The 17,307-nt window shown below is 45.6% G+C and overlaps 1 protein-coding gene across 4 annotated transcripts in view; it reads left to right on the forward strand.

Moving 5' to 3' along the window:
* Positions 1 to 17,307, forward strand: part of kat6a (K(lysine) acetyltransferase 6A) — a 40,255-nt gene extending 22,948 nt beyond the window's left edge. For 3 of the 4 annotated variants that reach the window (XM_087848935.1, XM_087848936.1, XM_087848937.1), the window contains exons 9-17: positions 688 to 803; positions 1,345 to 1,486; positions 4,799 to 4,960; positions 6,454 to 6,547; positions 6,716 to 6,947; positions 8,929 to 9,139; positions 9,230 to 9,901; positions 10,653 to 10,914; positions 11,590 to 17,307. In XM_087848935.1, coding sequence (XP_087705061.1) covers positions 688 to 803; positions 1,345 to 1,486; positions 4,799 to 4,960; positions 6,454 to 6,547; positions 6,716 to 6,947; positions 8,929 to 9,139; positions 9,230 to 9,901; positions 10,653 to 10,914; positions 11,590 to 14,921 — 5,223 coding nt within the window. In that variant the 3' untranslated portion in view covers positions 14,922 to 17,307. The remainder of the gene's footprint in view (positions 1 to 687; positions 804 to 1,344; positions 1,487 to 4,798; positions 4,961 to 6,453; positions 6,548 to 6,715; positions 6,948 to 8,928; positions 9,140 to 9,229; positions 9,902 to 10,652; positions 10,915 to 11,589) is intronic. The other variant, XM_087848938.1, reaches the window with a different exon arrangement.

Here is a 17,307-nt window from a genome sequence, read left to right on the forward strand (position 1 = left end):
TGAATTTAGGACAGCAGCTTTACAACAAGCTGATTAGTCTTTACTGTTGTTGTTGGACATTTGCTTGAATTTCACATTCTGCTTGTGATGGATGCCAAACTGTGCTCCATAAACAGAAGGGCAAGCCCGGCTAGAGTAAAACAACCCATGAATGTTTAAGACTGGGTCTCGATAAAGCACGTAAAACGAGTCTTGTGTTTGATGGCGCGATGACTGAGCGGGGCATCTTTAACGACAGTGTTCTGATACGTTAGTCAGAGAGGAAGTGTAAATTAGCCACATTAATGGCTTGTTTTAAGGGAATAGTGCAGCAGTAAACTGACCAGAGAGTGGGTGTGGGGTTAACGCCATGGGAGTCGTATTAAAACGCTGTTGTGGATGTGGAATAGCCACAGTGGCGTGTAAGTGTGTGAGTTAATGAGCAGAACTGTTCCAGGCTGGGTGACAGTGAATATCGTGTACGGTGAATACATGATGTAAATGGCTGGGAAGGGCAAACCAGGAAGATCCACGTAAGAGTAATGTAAACTTGAGAATAAACCTGGTGCCCTCTCCTGCTGTAACAGTCTGAGATACTCTGCTGATGATTTCTGGTGTCTCTGCTTGGCTCATGGCCCGCTAATCCCCCGCCAGTTGTAAACCTGTAGCTAACCATAAACATCTCTGCCTTTTCCCTTCCCCCAACAGAAAGTCGGCGTGACGGGTCCGCCAGACCCTCAAATGCGCTGCCCGTCAGTCATTGAATTTGGCAAGTATGAAATCCAGACGTGGTATTCGTCTCCGTACCCGCAGGAGTACAGCAGGTAAGCTAACGCACCATAATGTAACGCAACAGCATGAGGTACTTGGCTCACAATCCTGCTCGTAGGTGTAGAAATTACCACCCGAATAATGGAGCTCGTCATAAGCCGTTTACACTGCCACCCTCTGTGACAGGGATCCGTAGTCGGAGGTGTTTTTAAATGTGCATTTCTGCAGTTTGTTGCGTTTCAAGAAAATTCATCCCACTGTGTATGTTTATCTCAGCAATTTAAAATACCTGATGGATGCAAACTGGAAAAGTGCGCACAGAAAAAAAAAGCAAAAATATCAGTTTTTATTCTAAAAAATTAATCAGAAGTTCTTAAAGCCTTCACATTTAATTGTTTAGCAAATGTCATTTGGAGGAAAAACGAACCCAGTTTGACTTTTGCCTTTGTTACATCACCAGAAAAATAGCCGATTGTTATAAAAGACCAGTAAATATTCCAGCTGAAGAAGAAAAATGTTGGGATTTGTTTGTTTGTGAGCAAACCCGTTAAAACCTTTCCTTTTGTCCTTTTGTTTTTGCGCTCCCGTTTCCAGACTACCTAAACTCTACCTGTGTGAGTTCTGCCTGCGCTACATGAAAAGTCGCAGCATCCTCTACCAGCACATGAAGAAGTGCAACTGGTTCCACCCTCCGGCCAATGAGATCTACAGGAAGGACGACATCTCTGTATTCGAGGTGGGGAAGTTGCAGATGTGGCTTTGTTGTGTTGTTTTGTTTTTCAATTTTGTTGTTGTTTTTTTTTAAACTGGAGATAACTCGCTGGGAATAAAGTCTTTCAAAAACCACTAAAGAACTTCTAAAAACACCAGCAACTTCCAGATGGCACAATAAAAAAGGAAAAATCACACTGAAAGTATTTTCTGCATCCAGGCGCTTCAGAATTATTTGAATTCACGCTGTGCTTCTTACAGGAGGATCCTCTCTAACATGTCTTTGAAACACACTAAAGCAGGCACAGTTAACAGACCTGCAAATGCATTCATGTATCCAGTGAAACAGTACAGTAGCCATTATTGTGATATTGTAAAAAGGCTGCTACGTAATACGCAGTATGTCGTATAGCTTCGTCTTATATTTTACAGCCTGAGCCAGCTGAGGACAGTGGGGGGAAACTAAGACCACGGTTCAGTGAATTCCTTTTTACTTTTTGGTCCTTTTCCTCTTCGGTTAAGCAGATGTAGTGATGGGTGAAACCTGAAAACACTTTTGGCTGCTTCCTCGACACAAGCGGTCACCACAGCGGGCAGCTCAACAAGTTTAACCTGGCAGTAGGGCTGCACGATTAATCGCGATCTCAATTCATACTTATGTGCGATCTCATTTCCAAATGACAACGATTTAAAAAAAAAAAAAAGACGACGACGATTGTACCGCATTTTGATCCGGGACGTAATCTGCATGAAAACAAGCGCTCACTCTTCCTGCTCAACAAATGACAAGGGCGGAGCCTTATACCACGTGATACAGAAGCTGGCTGCTAAAATTAGCAGGGAAAAAGCAACGGAGAGCACGTCAGGGATGACGAGAAAGTGACTGGAGAAAATCCGTCCCGGTCAACCACCCAAACATCAATAACGGGAACCTTATACAGCGCTTCCCTATACACGTCGAACTCCCGCAGGCACAAAGAAATTACGGAGGCTATTACTTATCACCTGACCAAAGATATGGCTCCATCAACACTGTGCAAAACGAGGGATTTAGGAAAACGATCAACACCCTAGACAAACGCTACACAGTGCCGTCCCGCAACTATTTTTCTATTGTTGCACTACCTGCTCTGTACACGCAGTGTCGAGCAACGGTGGAGACGGAATTTCAAGCAGTACAAGATTTTGCGGCAACGACAAAACGTGAGACATTTGTTGTTTTTATGTTTATTTATTGTTTTTATGTTCAGTCTCAACTGTTACGAAGTTGATGTGCAGTTAATAAGTGCAATAAATATTTATTAAAAGAAAATCGTGAGAGAATCGTGATCTCAATTCTAAGCCAAAAAATCGTGATTCTTATTTTATGCAAAATCGTGCAGCCCTACCTGGCAGTGTTTACACTGGATGTATTTCCCAAGCAGCCCCAAAGGGGATTTGTGTTTCCATCTGGAATTGAACTGAGTGACTGTGTAACCATTTCACCATTTGAGGCACATTCATCAAATATTGTTGCACTGTGATGCTATTGTTAGGTTTAGTTGTGTATAATGAGAGTACTGTGAGTTACTCCCAAGCCCGTTGTGCAGAATTGAATACATAATCGTTAGGTCAAATGATGGTTGAATACAGAAACTGTGAGTTATGAATAGGTGTAGTTACAAATCAGGATCTGGAGAAGCTCATTTTGGTGTTTTTCTGCTGTTTTTGGTTTATCTCAGACATCAGGGAGGTGATGGATTGACTGAAAAACTGCCTGGGTGTCAGTGATCTTTGATAAACTCAAAGTGCAGAAGGTGTAACAGCTAAGTAACGGTGGCCAGCGCTGTAACAAAGACGACTTCTGTTCATTTTCTGTCGCCGATGACGGAAAATCTGACGTCATTTTGACAGTTTGGGAAATGAGAGCGATTTACTGCAACATAAATAGTTGCTCTAAAGGGCTTTTGTTTTCTACACATGACATAAAGCATTACACTGGCCAATCCTCCCTCGAGGTATTGGATTGTGTCTGTGTGACCGCACTCAAAGACCTCGTGGCCCTACAGAGGAATGCAGCTGCTCCCTGCTGTAGAAGTGCATTCCAGGATCAGGTCTCATGTTCAGACTGGCCTCGCTGATCTGACTTCCCTGTGAGAAGTGATTCCCTAACTGTAAGTAAATAAATAAAGGTACTTTTGGTTGCTCCCTTTATCACCGCAGTGGATGGATCCACGTTTGATTCGGCACAGTCTTTATGCTCGGTGCCCTAACTGATGCAACCGTCGCTTAGGACCAGCACTGTGACGACCTCAGGCCGGGTTTGTGTAGACTCCCAGTTTGAGGTTTCTTACATATAAGGTGAATGTGTTAAGTGTTAGTACTGGAAATTCCACTTTCCTGTCTGGTTGCTGATTAAATTCAGTCAGACGTCAGATATTGGTGCAAAATCAAATAACGATCACTTGCCGTGATCTCCTAACAGTGTTTTGAGTTTAGTTTATATTTTCCTGTTTGGCTGCATTGTTTTAGTGTCTCGGCTGTCCCAGCAGAAGAAAAGCAAATAAAATCATCAGCTTAGTGTGTTTTTAACTTGATGATCATCTTGCCTGTTCATGCCCTCATAAAATAAACACTTTGCCTGCTGTTAGATGTATCTCATTGTAAATTAAAAAGGCAATTAATGATGGCTTACTTGCCACTAGATGAACTTCCATCTAGTCTTCTTGCCACCTCAGACCTGCACACAGTTGCACAGTACAAACCCACAAGTCCTTTCAAATGTTTCCCACGCTGCCTGTCCAATTTTACCCTTTATTGGAGAAAGTTTCTGCATAGCATAATGCTTTCCCACCAACTATATAAATATTTCTTAGTCAAAAACCCTTAAAGTGATTGTGACATCCTCACCCGCCTTAGTGGAAGATCCTGTTCTTCGTATCAAAGTTATAATGAGACGAATTTGCAGTTAAGCACAATGGCCACTGAATTGACTGGATTGTTGTCTGCAGGACACGGCCGTCGAAGCTTCTGTTTACTCCACTCTGCAGTCCTTTCCTCTCTCCGAGGAGAGCACAGATAACTGGCCGCCTGCCAACCTGAGCCTCCCTCCGTCTCTTTACCACTCATCGTTTCTCTCCTCCAGCCTCTGTGTATTTCGGAGTCTACAGGGACACAGGGGAGATCATAGCCTAACACTAACTTCTAATCCATTCACCTTCACTCTGCTCCACAGCTCCCTAACAGCAGCCTGGAGATTTAACTCAGCACTTTAGTGTTTCAGGGATGAGAAAGTAGTTGTTTAGGAAGTCCTGCGCTGTGTACTGATTTGTGTTTTCTTACCAACATCTTTCAACAGGTTGATGGGAATGTTAGCACAATCTACTGTCAGAACCTGTGTCTACTCGCTAAACTGTTCCTGGACCACAAGACCCTCTACTACGATGTGGAGCCCTTCCTTTTCTACGTCCTCACCCAGAACGACAGTAAAGGCTGCCACCTTGTTGGCTACTTCTCCAAGGTAGTATGGCTTTCAGTTCATCTTCCCCCACTCAACTTCTCTGCAAAGATCTATTCTGTCTGGATTTTGTGTTTTCTTGACTCTCAGCAAAATACAGCTTTGTTGTCGGATTATATATATATATATATATATATATATATATATATATATATATATATATATATATATATATATGGGGTGCAACAATACTCGTATCGATATTGAACCGTTCGATACAGTGCTTTCGGTTCGGTACGCATGTGTATCGAACAATACAAAGTTTTTAATTTATTTTATCAACTTTCCTTCTGATGATGCTGTCTGTGTTGAGCGCTCAGTGGATCTGCGCTTGACAGTGCAGCCTAGGCGGAGTAGTCGAACGCAGATTCACTGAGCGCAGGGCAAGCTAGCGAGACAGAAGTTGAGCTCTCGTTGCAACATGGCAAATTAAACCTCCCCCACCCTAATTCAGATCTGGCGTTTGGAACTATTTTGGTTTTCATGTGACGTATGACCCTGAAGGTAAGGTCATGGACTAAAGTAAAACAGTGTGTCGGATGTGCCACGCAATGCTCAATTACATTGGTGGGAACTACTGCGTTAGCGCAGTTAGCTTGTTAACGTGTTGGCTGTCCAGCCCCACGCACGGGGCGATCCGCGGTAGCTCGTTAACGGAGATTTGTCATTTCAGATTAACGCTGACAGCACTAGTGGGAACACAACAAATATGACTGCACATTTGCTCCGACATCATCCTAGTGCAAAGACAAGTGGAAGCAGACAAAAACAACAAGCACACATGCTACAAACTTTACCCGAGTCATTTAGACAGCCGTTAGCACATGATTCTCCTTATGGGGACCTGATATGTTTAATATGCTGCTGAGAATATAGCCCAGAAGAAGCGTATAGTATAGCTTTTATTTTGGAAAGAGACATTTCTCTGTAATAAACTCTTTTCCAAAGATGAGGGATTTCTCCATCAGATAGATTTATTTTCTTTATCACTTTGTTTGTTGTTTCATCAACATTAAATTTAAAAACTGTACTTTTGAGTTAAAATATATATTTATAATTTTAATAAATGACAAATTAAAAAGGCATGAACATTTTTTGTATCAAAAAAATATCGAACCGTGACACCAAAGTATCAAACCGAACCGTGAATTTTGTGTATCGTTGCACCCCTAATATATAAATAAATATATATATATATATATATATATATATTTATTCAGATTAAATGAAGCTGAAATATCTTCCTAAAACATACAAATGCTCATGTGGTGTCCCAGATAAATAGTGGCTGCTGTGAGCACCATTGTCCCTCTGTGGAGTTTGCCTCTGCAGGTGCTCCCATTAACATGCAACCTCACTGCCAAAGCACAGCAGTTAGAGAGCAGACACAGCACCATTAACACCCAGCTCACACACACCTGCTTTATAATGTGTTTCCATTATTATTTTTCTTTTTTCCTCTAATGGTTAAATGTGTCTGTGTTTTTTCTCTTCAGGAGAAGCACTGTCAACAGAAATACAACGTATCATGCATCATGATTCTTCCACAGTACCAGCGCAAGGGCTATGGGCGTTTTCTCATCGACTTCAGTAAGTGCTGCTTATTTTCTAAAAAGAAATAGAATGATCACAGTTTGAAATGAGAATATTGGGCTCACTTTGACTAAACACTGATGGTTCCTCTTTTCATAGACATAATGACTAAATTCAAACATTTGGCTCATGATGCGCTTGTCTCCGGTTCCTCCTTCCCTGCAGGCTACTTGCTGTCAAAGCGAGAGGGACAGCCAGGATCTCCGGAGAAGCCTCTGTCGGACTTAGGTCGGCTGTCTTACATGGCCTACTGGCGTAGCGTGGTGCTGGAGTGTCTCCACGAGCTCCGCGACCGGCAGATCACCATACGACAGCTCAGCAAACTGACGGGGATCTGCCCCCAGGACATCACCACCACCCTGCATAGCCTCAACATGCTGGAGCAGCGGGGAGACCGGTCAGAAATATACTCCATATTTTTTTTATATGGCCCAAATATAAACAAAGTCGTTCTGGTTGTGCTGCTATTGCCTTTTTTTTTTTTTTTTTTTAATTGAAATGCTGGTTTTCAGTCTAAGCAGCCAAAACGTTTTACTAAGGTGACCCAGTGTAATTTGAGAAAGACCAAGCGAAAATATGCAGTAACAGTAGACTCAGATTTTTGATGTGGAACAAGTATTTCAGTGGCAGCACCAAGAAAGCAAAACAGAAAAGCCTTTTTATGGAGGTACACAGACATGTTAGTGAAAAGTTTGGTTCCCCTCGTGAAGTCTTAAAAGATTAGAATTGAGATTTCAAAAACAGCCATACAAATTTCGTGACACTGAAACTTAACATTCAAACGATGTTTGAACAAACAGTACATCAACCTATATTTTCACATGCATTGCATAAGCTGGTTAAGCTGCATTACTTTGGCTGCTCCCCAAACACTCAGCTATGATGCTAGCGGTAATGGGATCTCACGTGCTGTCCGGAGTCACACAGACAGCCACTTGTGATTTTAATCAGTTAATCGTCCAGAGCCAGGTTGGACTGCACTCTCCTGGTGTTTGTAGTGGTACCACCAGAGTCAGGCTGTGCAGCTGTTAGGCTAGTGGATCAGTGGCAACGTGCAAAATTTTTAGCAAAACAAAGATTTGGTTTTTTTTATGTTATTAGGCCTCATAGACCTACAAAACAACAACATAAAAGTTGACTTGCATCTAACTGCAAAGTAAACTATGTGCGGAAAAGTCACAGTTTGTAAACTGAGGTGTCCTGGCAGCTTACCAAGCACATGTGTATTGTGCCAGATGTTAAAAAAGCAGCTTCTTGGTACTCTAAACTTTTAACTGTGTTGTCAAAAAAGATCTATTTTATTTATCCTGAATATTTGGATGACTGTATCACAGATGTGTCGATTTGTGTCAAATAATGCAGCGAAGACTGTGTCTTTACTGTATGTGGGCTTACTGCACTTACTGTCAGTTATTTTTAGGTGCATCACAAAAAACACATGCGTGCAGGGTTTTTCCTGAATGAGAATAGATCTTTGGGGGCTGGTGGCTGCGCATGTAAGCATCAGTGCTCTGCACGGTGTAAAGATTATAGTGCAGCAGATAAGTGAAATGATCTTTCAGAAGTGCATATATGCACTAACTCTGTCCCTCTGCAGTTAAAAGTTTTGCCATTTGTCCATTGTTTATTTTAGAAGGTTTTACTCTTGTTTTGGGCTTGTGAGTATAAAAGTAAGTAAAATTTGTAACTTAAAAACTTCTTGGTCCCATGAAAAGCAAAGTAAGCGCAATGAGATGTTGCTCCAATGGCAATGCTGTGCAGGTCAAGGTTTTTTACCTTTTTGAAAGCACCATGATGCATGCAGCTAAGTAATGTATTCCATGCGTGAAGACTTTTCTTTTGTTCTAAACTTTGGCTGACACAACTTGTCTTCACTTTGTTTTTTTTGTTTACACAAAAAATCAGTCAAATGTGTATGTTTTGACATTTAGATCATTCAAAAATGCAAGACTTTGTCCTTCTACTTTATCCTTACTCGTTATTTTAATCATAAAAGAGTTTATGTACCAATTTTGGTCCTTGTATCCACCTGTGAATGATTTATCTGCTGCACTGGAGGTGCTCTGTTACAGCTTTGTCGGTTTTATAGACAAACATGTCTGTTGTGGCTGAGTAAATAGAAGCCCAGTTGACGTAATTGGTTAAAAAATAGTTTAACTGCAGTGCTCGTTATTTTCCTTTGGCCCGTGCTAATACCTCTATGGGGAAAGCAAAATGTTTCTATCCAAGGAAAAAACAAAAAAATCCCTGAACAGTTGGCATAGCTGCACATTTAACTGCACAGCCATATTTGTCTGCAATGTATCGATGCTTCAATGTAGAAAAATGTGCGTCCGGAGGGCTCATGCTCCCGTCTGTTTTTGCTTTGACTTTGTTAGACTCATCCTGATGCGAAGGGAGAAGCTGGTGGCCAACCACATGGCTCGTCTAAAGGCCCGGCCACGACAGCTGGAGGTCGACCCCGAGTGTCTCCGCTGGACTCCTGTCATAGTAACCAACACCGTGGTCTCTGATGCTGATGGAGATGATGACGATGATGATGATGAGGAGGAGGAGGATGAGGAACCAAAGGAAGAGACTCGTAAGGAGGTAAAGATTGCCATTGCATTTGTGAAGATAATAAATTTAGTCAGACTTGCTTTCTGGTGTAATTAATTGAATTGTATATTTTCTAAACAGATTAAGCCGAGTCACAAGGTCCCACAGATGTCCTGGCATGTGCGGCAAGGGAAGAAGGATGAAGAAGAGGAGGAGGAAAGGAAGACCTTTCTAGGATTTCCGATTGGCCAAAGCTCTCCAATTCCCCCTCCAGTCCGATGCCCACCGCCTGTACCAGAACCACCACGACCCCCTCCGCCAACAAACGGCGAACGCAGGCCACGAGGGCGCCCGCCCAAAAACTGGCCTTGGGGTAAGGTGAAGGACAGCGCGCGGGTGGGACGGCCACCCAAAATCCGTCCAGTAGAGGATGAAGATGATGAGGACGAGGACAGGTCAGAGGGGGTAAAAACCACAGGCGCTGTCAACAGCCCGCCCTCCCTTTTCTCCTTGGACAGACAAGCGGACACGACAGCCTTTCACACACTCGACATGAGCAGGCACCCTTCCATAACCCCCACGAGACGAGGCCGGCCACCGAGGAAAAAGAGAGGCCCGAAGCCCAGACTGATAGAAGGTCCCGGAGAGGGTCACCCACAGCTTCCTGTGATTCCCAGGCTGAGCGAGTCTTCTCCCGTCAGGAAGAGCCGCTTCAGTGAAAGCAGCGAAGAAGAAGAGGATGACGACGATGAAGATGACGAAGAGAGGGGATGCTCCCCTCCTATGCTCACCAAGTCAGGGCTCAAATGCAAGGTTAGACATGAACAGTTTTCTATTTTCAGCTATCATAAAGATGATGATGATAATCGCAAAAGTAGCTTCCTGCTTGTGAAGTTGTCAGTTTGCTCTAAAGTAGGGATGCAACGATACCAATTTTTTCAAACCGATACGATACCGATACTTGGATCTGAGTACTTGCCGATACAGAGTACAAAAAACGATACTTCTACCACACACACACACACACACACACAAATACAATTAATTGGAAGACAGGTTTTATTATATTCCCTGCCGATAAAAAATAAAATCTTAATAAAAATGACCACCAAAAAATTTCAAGTGAAACTTCTGTTAAATTATTGCAAAGTCTCCACATTGTAATTTTACAAAATATCACTGAACTATTGTCTCGAGCTTTCAGAATAATAAATAAACACTTCTGTTTGGAATAAAATAAATACAAATTAGGTTTGCGAATAAAATAAACGTTTAAATTATTGCAGAGTGTCCATATTGTAAACAAACAAACAAAATAATTATTATTAAATAAATAATAAAATATAAAAAATTATAAAATAAATAATAAATAAAATAATAATTGCCCCCCTAGTGGCCAATCTAAAAAACTACAACAGAAATGACAAGCCACCCTCTGATTAATGAAATAAGTTGGTATCGGTTACGAATAGGAGTACAAACACATTTTACAGTATCGGTATCGGTGCATCCCTACTCTAAAGCTCCTTAGCACATCTTAATCCCTTGTCCCGTTTCTACCCAGAAGCCCATGAGGAAGCGCCGCTTTCGCCCGCGCAGCCACCCTCACAGCAGCGTGGTGACTGAGACCATTTCGGAGACCACGGAGGTGTTGGATGAGCCTTTTGTAGACTCTGACTCAGAGAGGCCTATGCCCAGGCTGGAGGAGGAGACTCCACTGGGTCACCCGCTGCGCCGCTACCCCCAACCGCAGTCCGCTCTGAGGTTGTCTGACCCTGCGCCAAAGAGGGGCCGACTCTCCAACCTCACAGATTCGGAGGAAGATGGTGAGCAGTGATGAAATGTGAAGGACTACACATGTATGGACTAATCGTACATACATGGGTAGGACTTTGGCATGGCAATTCCAAAACCTTTGTGTTAGCCTGATTTTTTCCATTCCACAACCAGTTGTAATGTGTGTTTCTGGTTATTGCTTTGATGCTGGCATAGTTGTGTCCAAGTTTAAGGTTGTCCTGAAGATTACTGAGGTAGTCTGCCTCCTTCGTTATTCCAGCCGCTCTGTTCAGCGTGCCAGTGCTCTGAAATAAACTGCAAATTTTAGTTGAGTTTTAACAGAGGCTTGTGTCTTGGATCGCAGCCTCTCAGTCCATGTCAATGTAAAACTCACCTAATGTTGGACAATGATAAAAAATATTCCAGTAACTTCCCATTTATGAGAGATGACAATCCTAACGATGTCTGCATGGGGAGGGTGAAAGCTTGGGTCTTCTTCCTGGCCTTGTGATAGTGGTGACATCTCCAAGTAACTTCTACTCTGATGTACAGTTGTTTGAACTGATGAGTTACTGGCATCTACTGACATTTACTGGTTAAGATGGAGTTTAGTTATTTAGTCTGTTCAGAGGAGTAGTTAGAAAGCCATCACATTTATTTTCACAGTCTGGCCAGAACTTTGTGCAGTAGCTGTATCTAACCACTTCATCTTCTTTCCTTTGCAGAGCTAACAACTATGCCGAAGTCTGTAGCTGCTTTGACAGCAACCCCATCAGAGACCCTTGGGGCCAACCCTGAAGTCCCAGTCAAAAAGAAGAAAGGCTGGCCCAAAGGAAAGAGCCGCAAACCACAGCACTGGAAGAAAAGAGGCAAGCCACCTGGCACAGGACCCAACCAGAGAGCAGCTGCAGACGGCCAGGCCCAAAGTGGGAATCCTCAGCAACCCAAAATCAAGATGAAGCCTGGTCGCAAGCCCCGGAGCTGGTACTTGCAGCGGGCCCAGGAGGAGGCGGACAGGCAGGAGCAGGAAAGACAAAGGTTGCTAGAGCAGCAGCAGATGGACAAAGTTCCTCAGCTGCTGCAGACGGATGACCGGAACAGCAAGCAAGTCTGCAGAACTAACACGGACAGAGACGTCAAACAAAAAGACTCTGACGAAGAAGACGACTATCTCCCTAAGCCCGTTGAACAAAAGATGCCCCGAAAGCGGGGGAGACCGCCCAAGAACCGCCAGCCACCACAGCCTACCCCCAAACCACCTCCCACCTCTGACCCGGAAGAAGAGGAGGAAGATGATGAGGAGGACATCGAGCGAGCCTGGGAAGAGGACAAACCTAGCCGGCCACCATCCCGTCCACTGCTTTCCCCTTCTTCCTCTTCTTCCACCTCAGGGCCCCGGGCCCCGCAGTCCCGGCCTCAGGACACAGATATGGGTGACAGAGAGGAAGACGACGATGATGAGGAAAGGGAGGAAGAGGAGTGTGGCAGCATGGGCAGCAGTGGCGGTAGCGTGAACAGGCGAGCGGCGGTCACGCCGGGTTCAGGAAGCCGGCGAAGTGACGACCACGATGCAGACGATGAGGGTGACGGACACTTAGAAGACAAGAGCAGCAGCAGCAAAAAGAGAAAAAGTCCGGACTCTGAAGACGAAGACGACGATGAAGACGAGGAGGAGGAGTCTGCCTCGCACGCAAACTCGCCTCCAGTCAAAGAAGAACCCCCAGGTGTAGAGCCTTTTTTAGGCATGGAGAACAGCGTGGCCCAGGAGTACGTCAGCAAACAGGAGGAGGAAGAGGAGGAGGAGGAGGCTGAGGAAAGGGTGCAGGAGACCAAGTGCCGGCCCCCCTCAGCAGACCCTCAGCAGGAGGAGAGGAGGCGCAGAGAGCAGGAGGAGTCTGCTGCAGCGGCGGCGGCGGTGGAAACGGTCACGGCCATGTCTGTTCCTTCTGAGCCAATGGAGCTGCAGCCTCTGCACCCGGATGATAAAGACGTCACACTCTTGATGGAACCCCAGCATCCGCACTCCCACCCTCACCAGCACCCTGACTTCAAGGAGGAGCTTGGCCACCATCACACGCACCACTCACATCACCACTCCAATGAGCTGGACCTGGAGACTATGCAGGCTGTTCAGTCGCTGACGCAGGGGGAAGCCCAGGACGAGGAAACTGAGCCCCAGCCACACCACGGCGCTTACCAGGACTGTGAAGAGACCCTAGCCGCCTGCCGGACCCTGCAGAGCTACAGTCACACGGGCGAGCCTGAAGAGGAGACCCTAGCCTTAGTAGAGGAATGTGGAGCCTCCCAGCACAGCAGCCCCCTCCCTAATCCACCAGTGCCCCCGCTGCCCAGTCAGTCTGTGCGCTCTGTGAACAGCCCGGGGCTGCAATCGGGCATCGTGGATACGACACCAGCAGGGCAAAGGGGTGGAACTCCTGGCCCCACCGGAGCAGCGAGCAGTGGCGGTGGCGCTGGAGGTGGCTACACACAGATCACTCCAGAGCATCCCAGTTCGCTTTCTGCCCCCTCTCAGCAGAACATGGAGACGTCGCCGATGATGGATGTGCCGTCTGTGTCGGACCACTCGCAGCAGGTGGTGGACAGTGGCTTCAGTGACCTGGGCAGCATTGAAAGCACTACAGAGAATTATGACAACCCCAGCAGCTACGACTCCACCATGGGCGGAGGGGGCAATGGAACAGGAAACGGGGGCAATGGAGGAGGAATGTCTGCTGCCGTGGTCGCCGGGGCTTCAACGGCTTCAGCGTCCTCGGCGTCCTCTTCTTCCAGCTCTGCCACCCCTTCTTCCTCCTCTCAGTCCAACAGCTGCTCCTTCGTGCCAGCCCCCAGCCTCACATCTTCCACAGGAAATGCCGCATCCCAGCTAGCGATGGGCAGCTGTAGCCTCATTCAGCAAACAGGACCAGTGCCCAACAGTGGACCAGGTGCCAGCAACGTGGGCAGTGCTGTGCCCCAGCCCCCGCCGCCCCCACCGCCATCCAACACCCCCAGCTGTGGCATTAAGTCTCCTCAGAGCTGTGGTGTGATTGAGAGGCCTCCCAGCACCAACCAGCAGCAGCAGCAGCAGCAATCAACAAAAAAGGTTCCTCAACAGCAGCAACAAGCGCCCAACCCTCAGCCTCCACCCTCGGCCCCGCCACCGCCACCGCAGCAGGCCTTGTCCCAGTGCAGCATGGGCAATGGCTTTGCCTCCACGCCCATGATCATGGAGATTCCAGAGAGCGGAGGTGGAGGAGGGGGCCGCACCCTGTATGAGCGCATGGGTCAGGACTTTGGTACGGGGGGCTACCCCCAGCCCTCGGCAACATTCAGCCTGGCCAAACTCCAGCAGCTCACCAACACCATCATGGAGCCCCACGGCATGCCCTACTCTCACTCCGCCGCTGTTACCTCCTATGCCACTAGTGTTTCTCTCTCCAATCCTGGGCTGGCCCCTTCACCCCACACTGCCCTTCCTCAGGGGCAGCCCACTATGACCCCACCTCCTAACCTTAGCTCTGGCTCCATGAACCTGGGCTCTCTGCAGCTGCAATGCAACATGCCCACGACCAACATCGGCCTAGGACCTCCACCGCACACGCAGCGGCTGCAGGGCCAGATGACTACCGTCAAAGGCCACATTTCCATTCGGTCCAAAGCCACTCAGCAGCTGGCCCCGGCCCCGCACCAGCAGCAGCTCTATAGCCGCAGCTCGGGGACTGTGGCCATGCAGGGTACGCCGCGCACCTTGGCCGTGCAGCGCGGCATGATGCCAAACCTCATGCCCACGGCGCCGTATAATTCTATGAACATGACGACTCTGAACCCCATGTCAGCCAGCTACCGAATGGCTCAGCCTATGATGAACAGTGGCTATCACAGCAACCCCGCATACATGAATCAGCCAGCTCAGTACCCAATGCAGATGCAGGTGGGCATGATGGGAGGGCAGGGCTACCCACAGCAGCCTATGCAGCCCAATCACCACGGGAACATGATGTACACTGGCCCCTCCCATCACAGCTATCCAAAACAGCCACATTACATGAGCAGATGAGCAGCCAAGAAGTGAAAAAAGGAGACAGAAAGGGGCCAGAGCGTATGCTCGCTGTACTCTAAATGTCCATTAGTCCTGTTCACCCTCTCCAGTGCCTCAGAGGCACCAGTGGAGTGAAGGTGATGGGGACAGAGAGGGTCTTTGGGTTTCCTGTTTTTTGTTTTTGTTTTTTCTGTGTTGTCATTTTGTCCCTTTTTTTATTTGGGCTCGTCTCCCCCTCCCCTCCCAGCTGGCTGTGTATGGGAGTATTTGGGCAGGATTTGGTGTGTACGTGGACCTCGGCCGTGCCGTGGCGCTTCAGGCCAGGCCAGCACACAGGCCCAGGAGTCCACTCCTCCTCTCGACACTGAGGAGGACAGTAAGGAACGACGAAGTATGACGAGGAAAAGTCCACAGAAAAGTCCACAAGGTACAGGAGTACCTGGCCTGGTCAGACTGTGAACGGTGGTTACTGAGTATATTCAACCATGCACACAATCTTTTAATATAGGAAGCCTTACCTTGAAAAAAGAGACGATGAAACATTGCAGGCGGACTGTTGTTTTATGTTAAACATACTGTTGACCTTATTTTTGTTGTTGTTTTTGTTTGTTTGTTTGTTTTTTTTAATACGTGTGTGCAGTCCGACCTCCTTACATGCTTTGATCTTTATACGCGCGGCATTCTGAAACGGTGATTACACCCTCTTGCTCTCTCAGAAATGCCCAAACATCTCCGGCGCCGCTCGGCCCCACGGCTTTTCGTGAGTTCCAGAAGAGCACAGTGGAGCAGGGCCTCGGGTGTTTGAGGTGTTTGACTGTTTTCCAGAGTCTCTGTCTTCCTGGATGGACAGTGTTGTACCAAAAACACAGCAAAGACACAGAAGAGACTAGCGTGTTACTGTCATATTATATATCCATAAATGAAACAAGTAGCATTATTTTCCAGTTTGCCGCGACTCTGAAACATTTCGATGTAAATATTCTGGTACTTCCCAATATTCAGCACACACACACATACAAACACACACACACACACATATATATATATATATACATATATATATAAATACAAACACACACTGACTAGCTGTCTCCAGTTGATGGCTAGCTCAGGAAACATTCAACTGTTTTTGTCCACACTCCACTGACAGATGGTATACAATGTCAGCCTTTTTTTTTAGCAGCTTAGGGAATGCAGAACAAACGGTGGGATTTCCATGTAACTACTTTAAGGAAAGTCGGTTAACTATAGGTGACCTCGCATCCTTAAGTGTTAGTGACCCAAAGAGGTCGAGGAGTCTGCTTCTGAATGGTGTGTTTTTTGTAAAATTTGTTTTTTTCTTTTGGGGTTTTTTTAATCTTGTTTTTGTTATTGTTGTTGTTTCTGTGCTCCCATTGGCTAAAAATGTGGCAGCGGACGGTTAGCCTTTGTGAAGGTGTGCCTGAATGCTCGATCTAGCGCGAGGTTTGGCCCTGGGATTGTAGCTCGGTTATAGAAGCAGGGTCGGAGGCAAGGAGGTCCCGTAGGGTCGTGGTTGACTTTGTTGGGCCGCGTATCGGTATTCTTAGTCAAAAGAGGAGTTTTCATTTGTCATACAGACCTGGCATACAAACTTTCTTTGTGTGTATTCTGTTCTGTATTTACTTTTTTTTGTTTCATTTCTTTTCTGAATTTTGTCAGACTGGGCAGCTTTCTTTTATGACACAAGCTGACTCTTTTTGACTTTAGAAACCTATTGTAGAGAAAATGTTTTTTCTATAATATAAAAGGAAATTCTGACATTGATATTGGTACTGTCATTTTTTTCACTTCTGTTTCAGGAAACGACAAAAAAAAACATATTTTTTAGCTCGCCTCTTGGGTAATAATTACTAAGAAACTCAAAATTTAAAAAAATTACCACTCACTTTTAGTGACTTTAAGATGCCTTTAACCTCTCCATTCCATCTCATCTCTAGAGTTTTTCTATCTTTGTGTAGTATATTAATGCTATTTTAAACAAAAGGACTACAAATATCTAAAGGTTACTCGGCATTCTTTTTGTTTTCTTTCTTTTTTGTTTTTTTTACTTCTGTGTGTGCATAGGATGACTTCCTTACATTTAAGAGGCATGTAAAAATGAGCTCAGTATATTTCTGTCTGTTTATATTGCTTCCCTTTTTGTATCCTTTGTAATTGTACATGTTGCGTTGTATGCTAAGAGAGAGCGCAAAATAAAAAGAGGGTGGGGGGACGGGACAGCTGGGCACACAGTGAAGGTTGATTTGAGCTCAGCTGCCTCAACTCTCGACTCTGTCCCTGTATGTATTTCCATTTTTTTCCATTTTGTTTTTCTTTCTTAGCAAGTACTTTCAAAGAACTCTGTACATTTTAACATAAAATGAAAATAAATTATGTTGAGCCA

The sequence above is a fragment of the Neolamprologus brichardi genome, chromosome 12 (assembly GCF_056152115.1).
Source record: "Neolamprologus brichardi isolate AB-2024 chromosome 12, ASM5615211v1, whole genome shotgun sequence".
Taxonomy (NCBI): Eukaryota; Metazoa; Chordata; class Actinopteri; order Cichliformes; family Cichlidae; genus Neolamprologus; species Neolamprologus brichardi.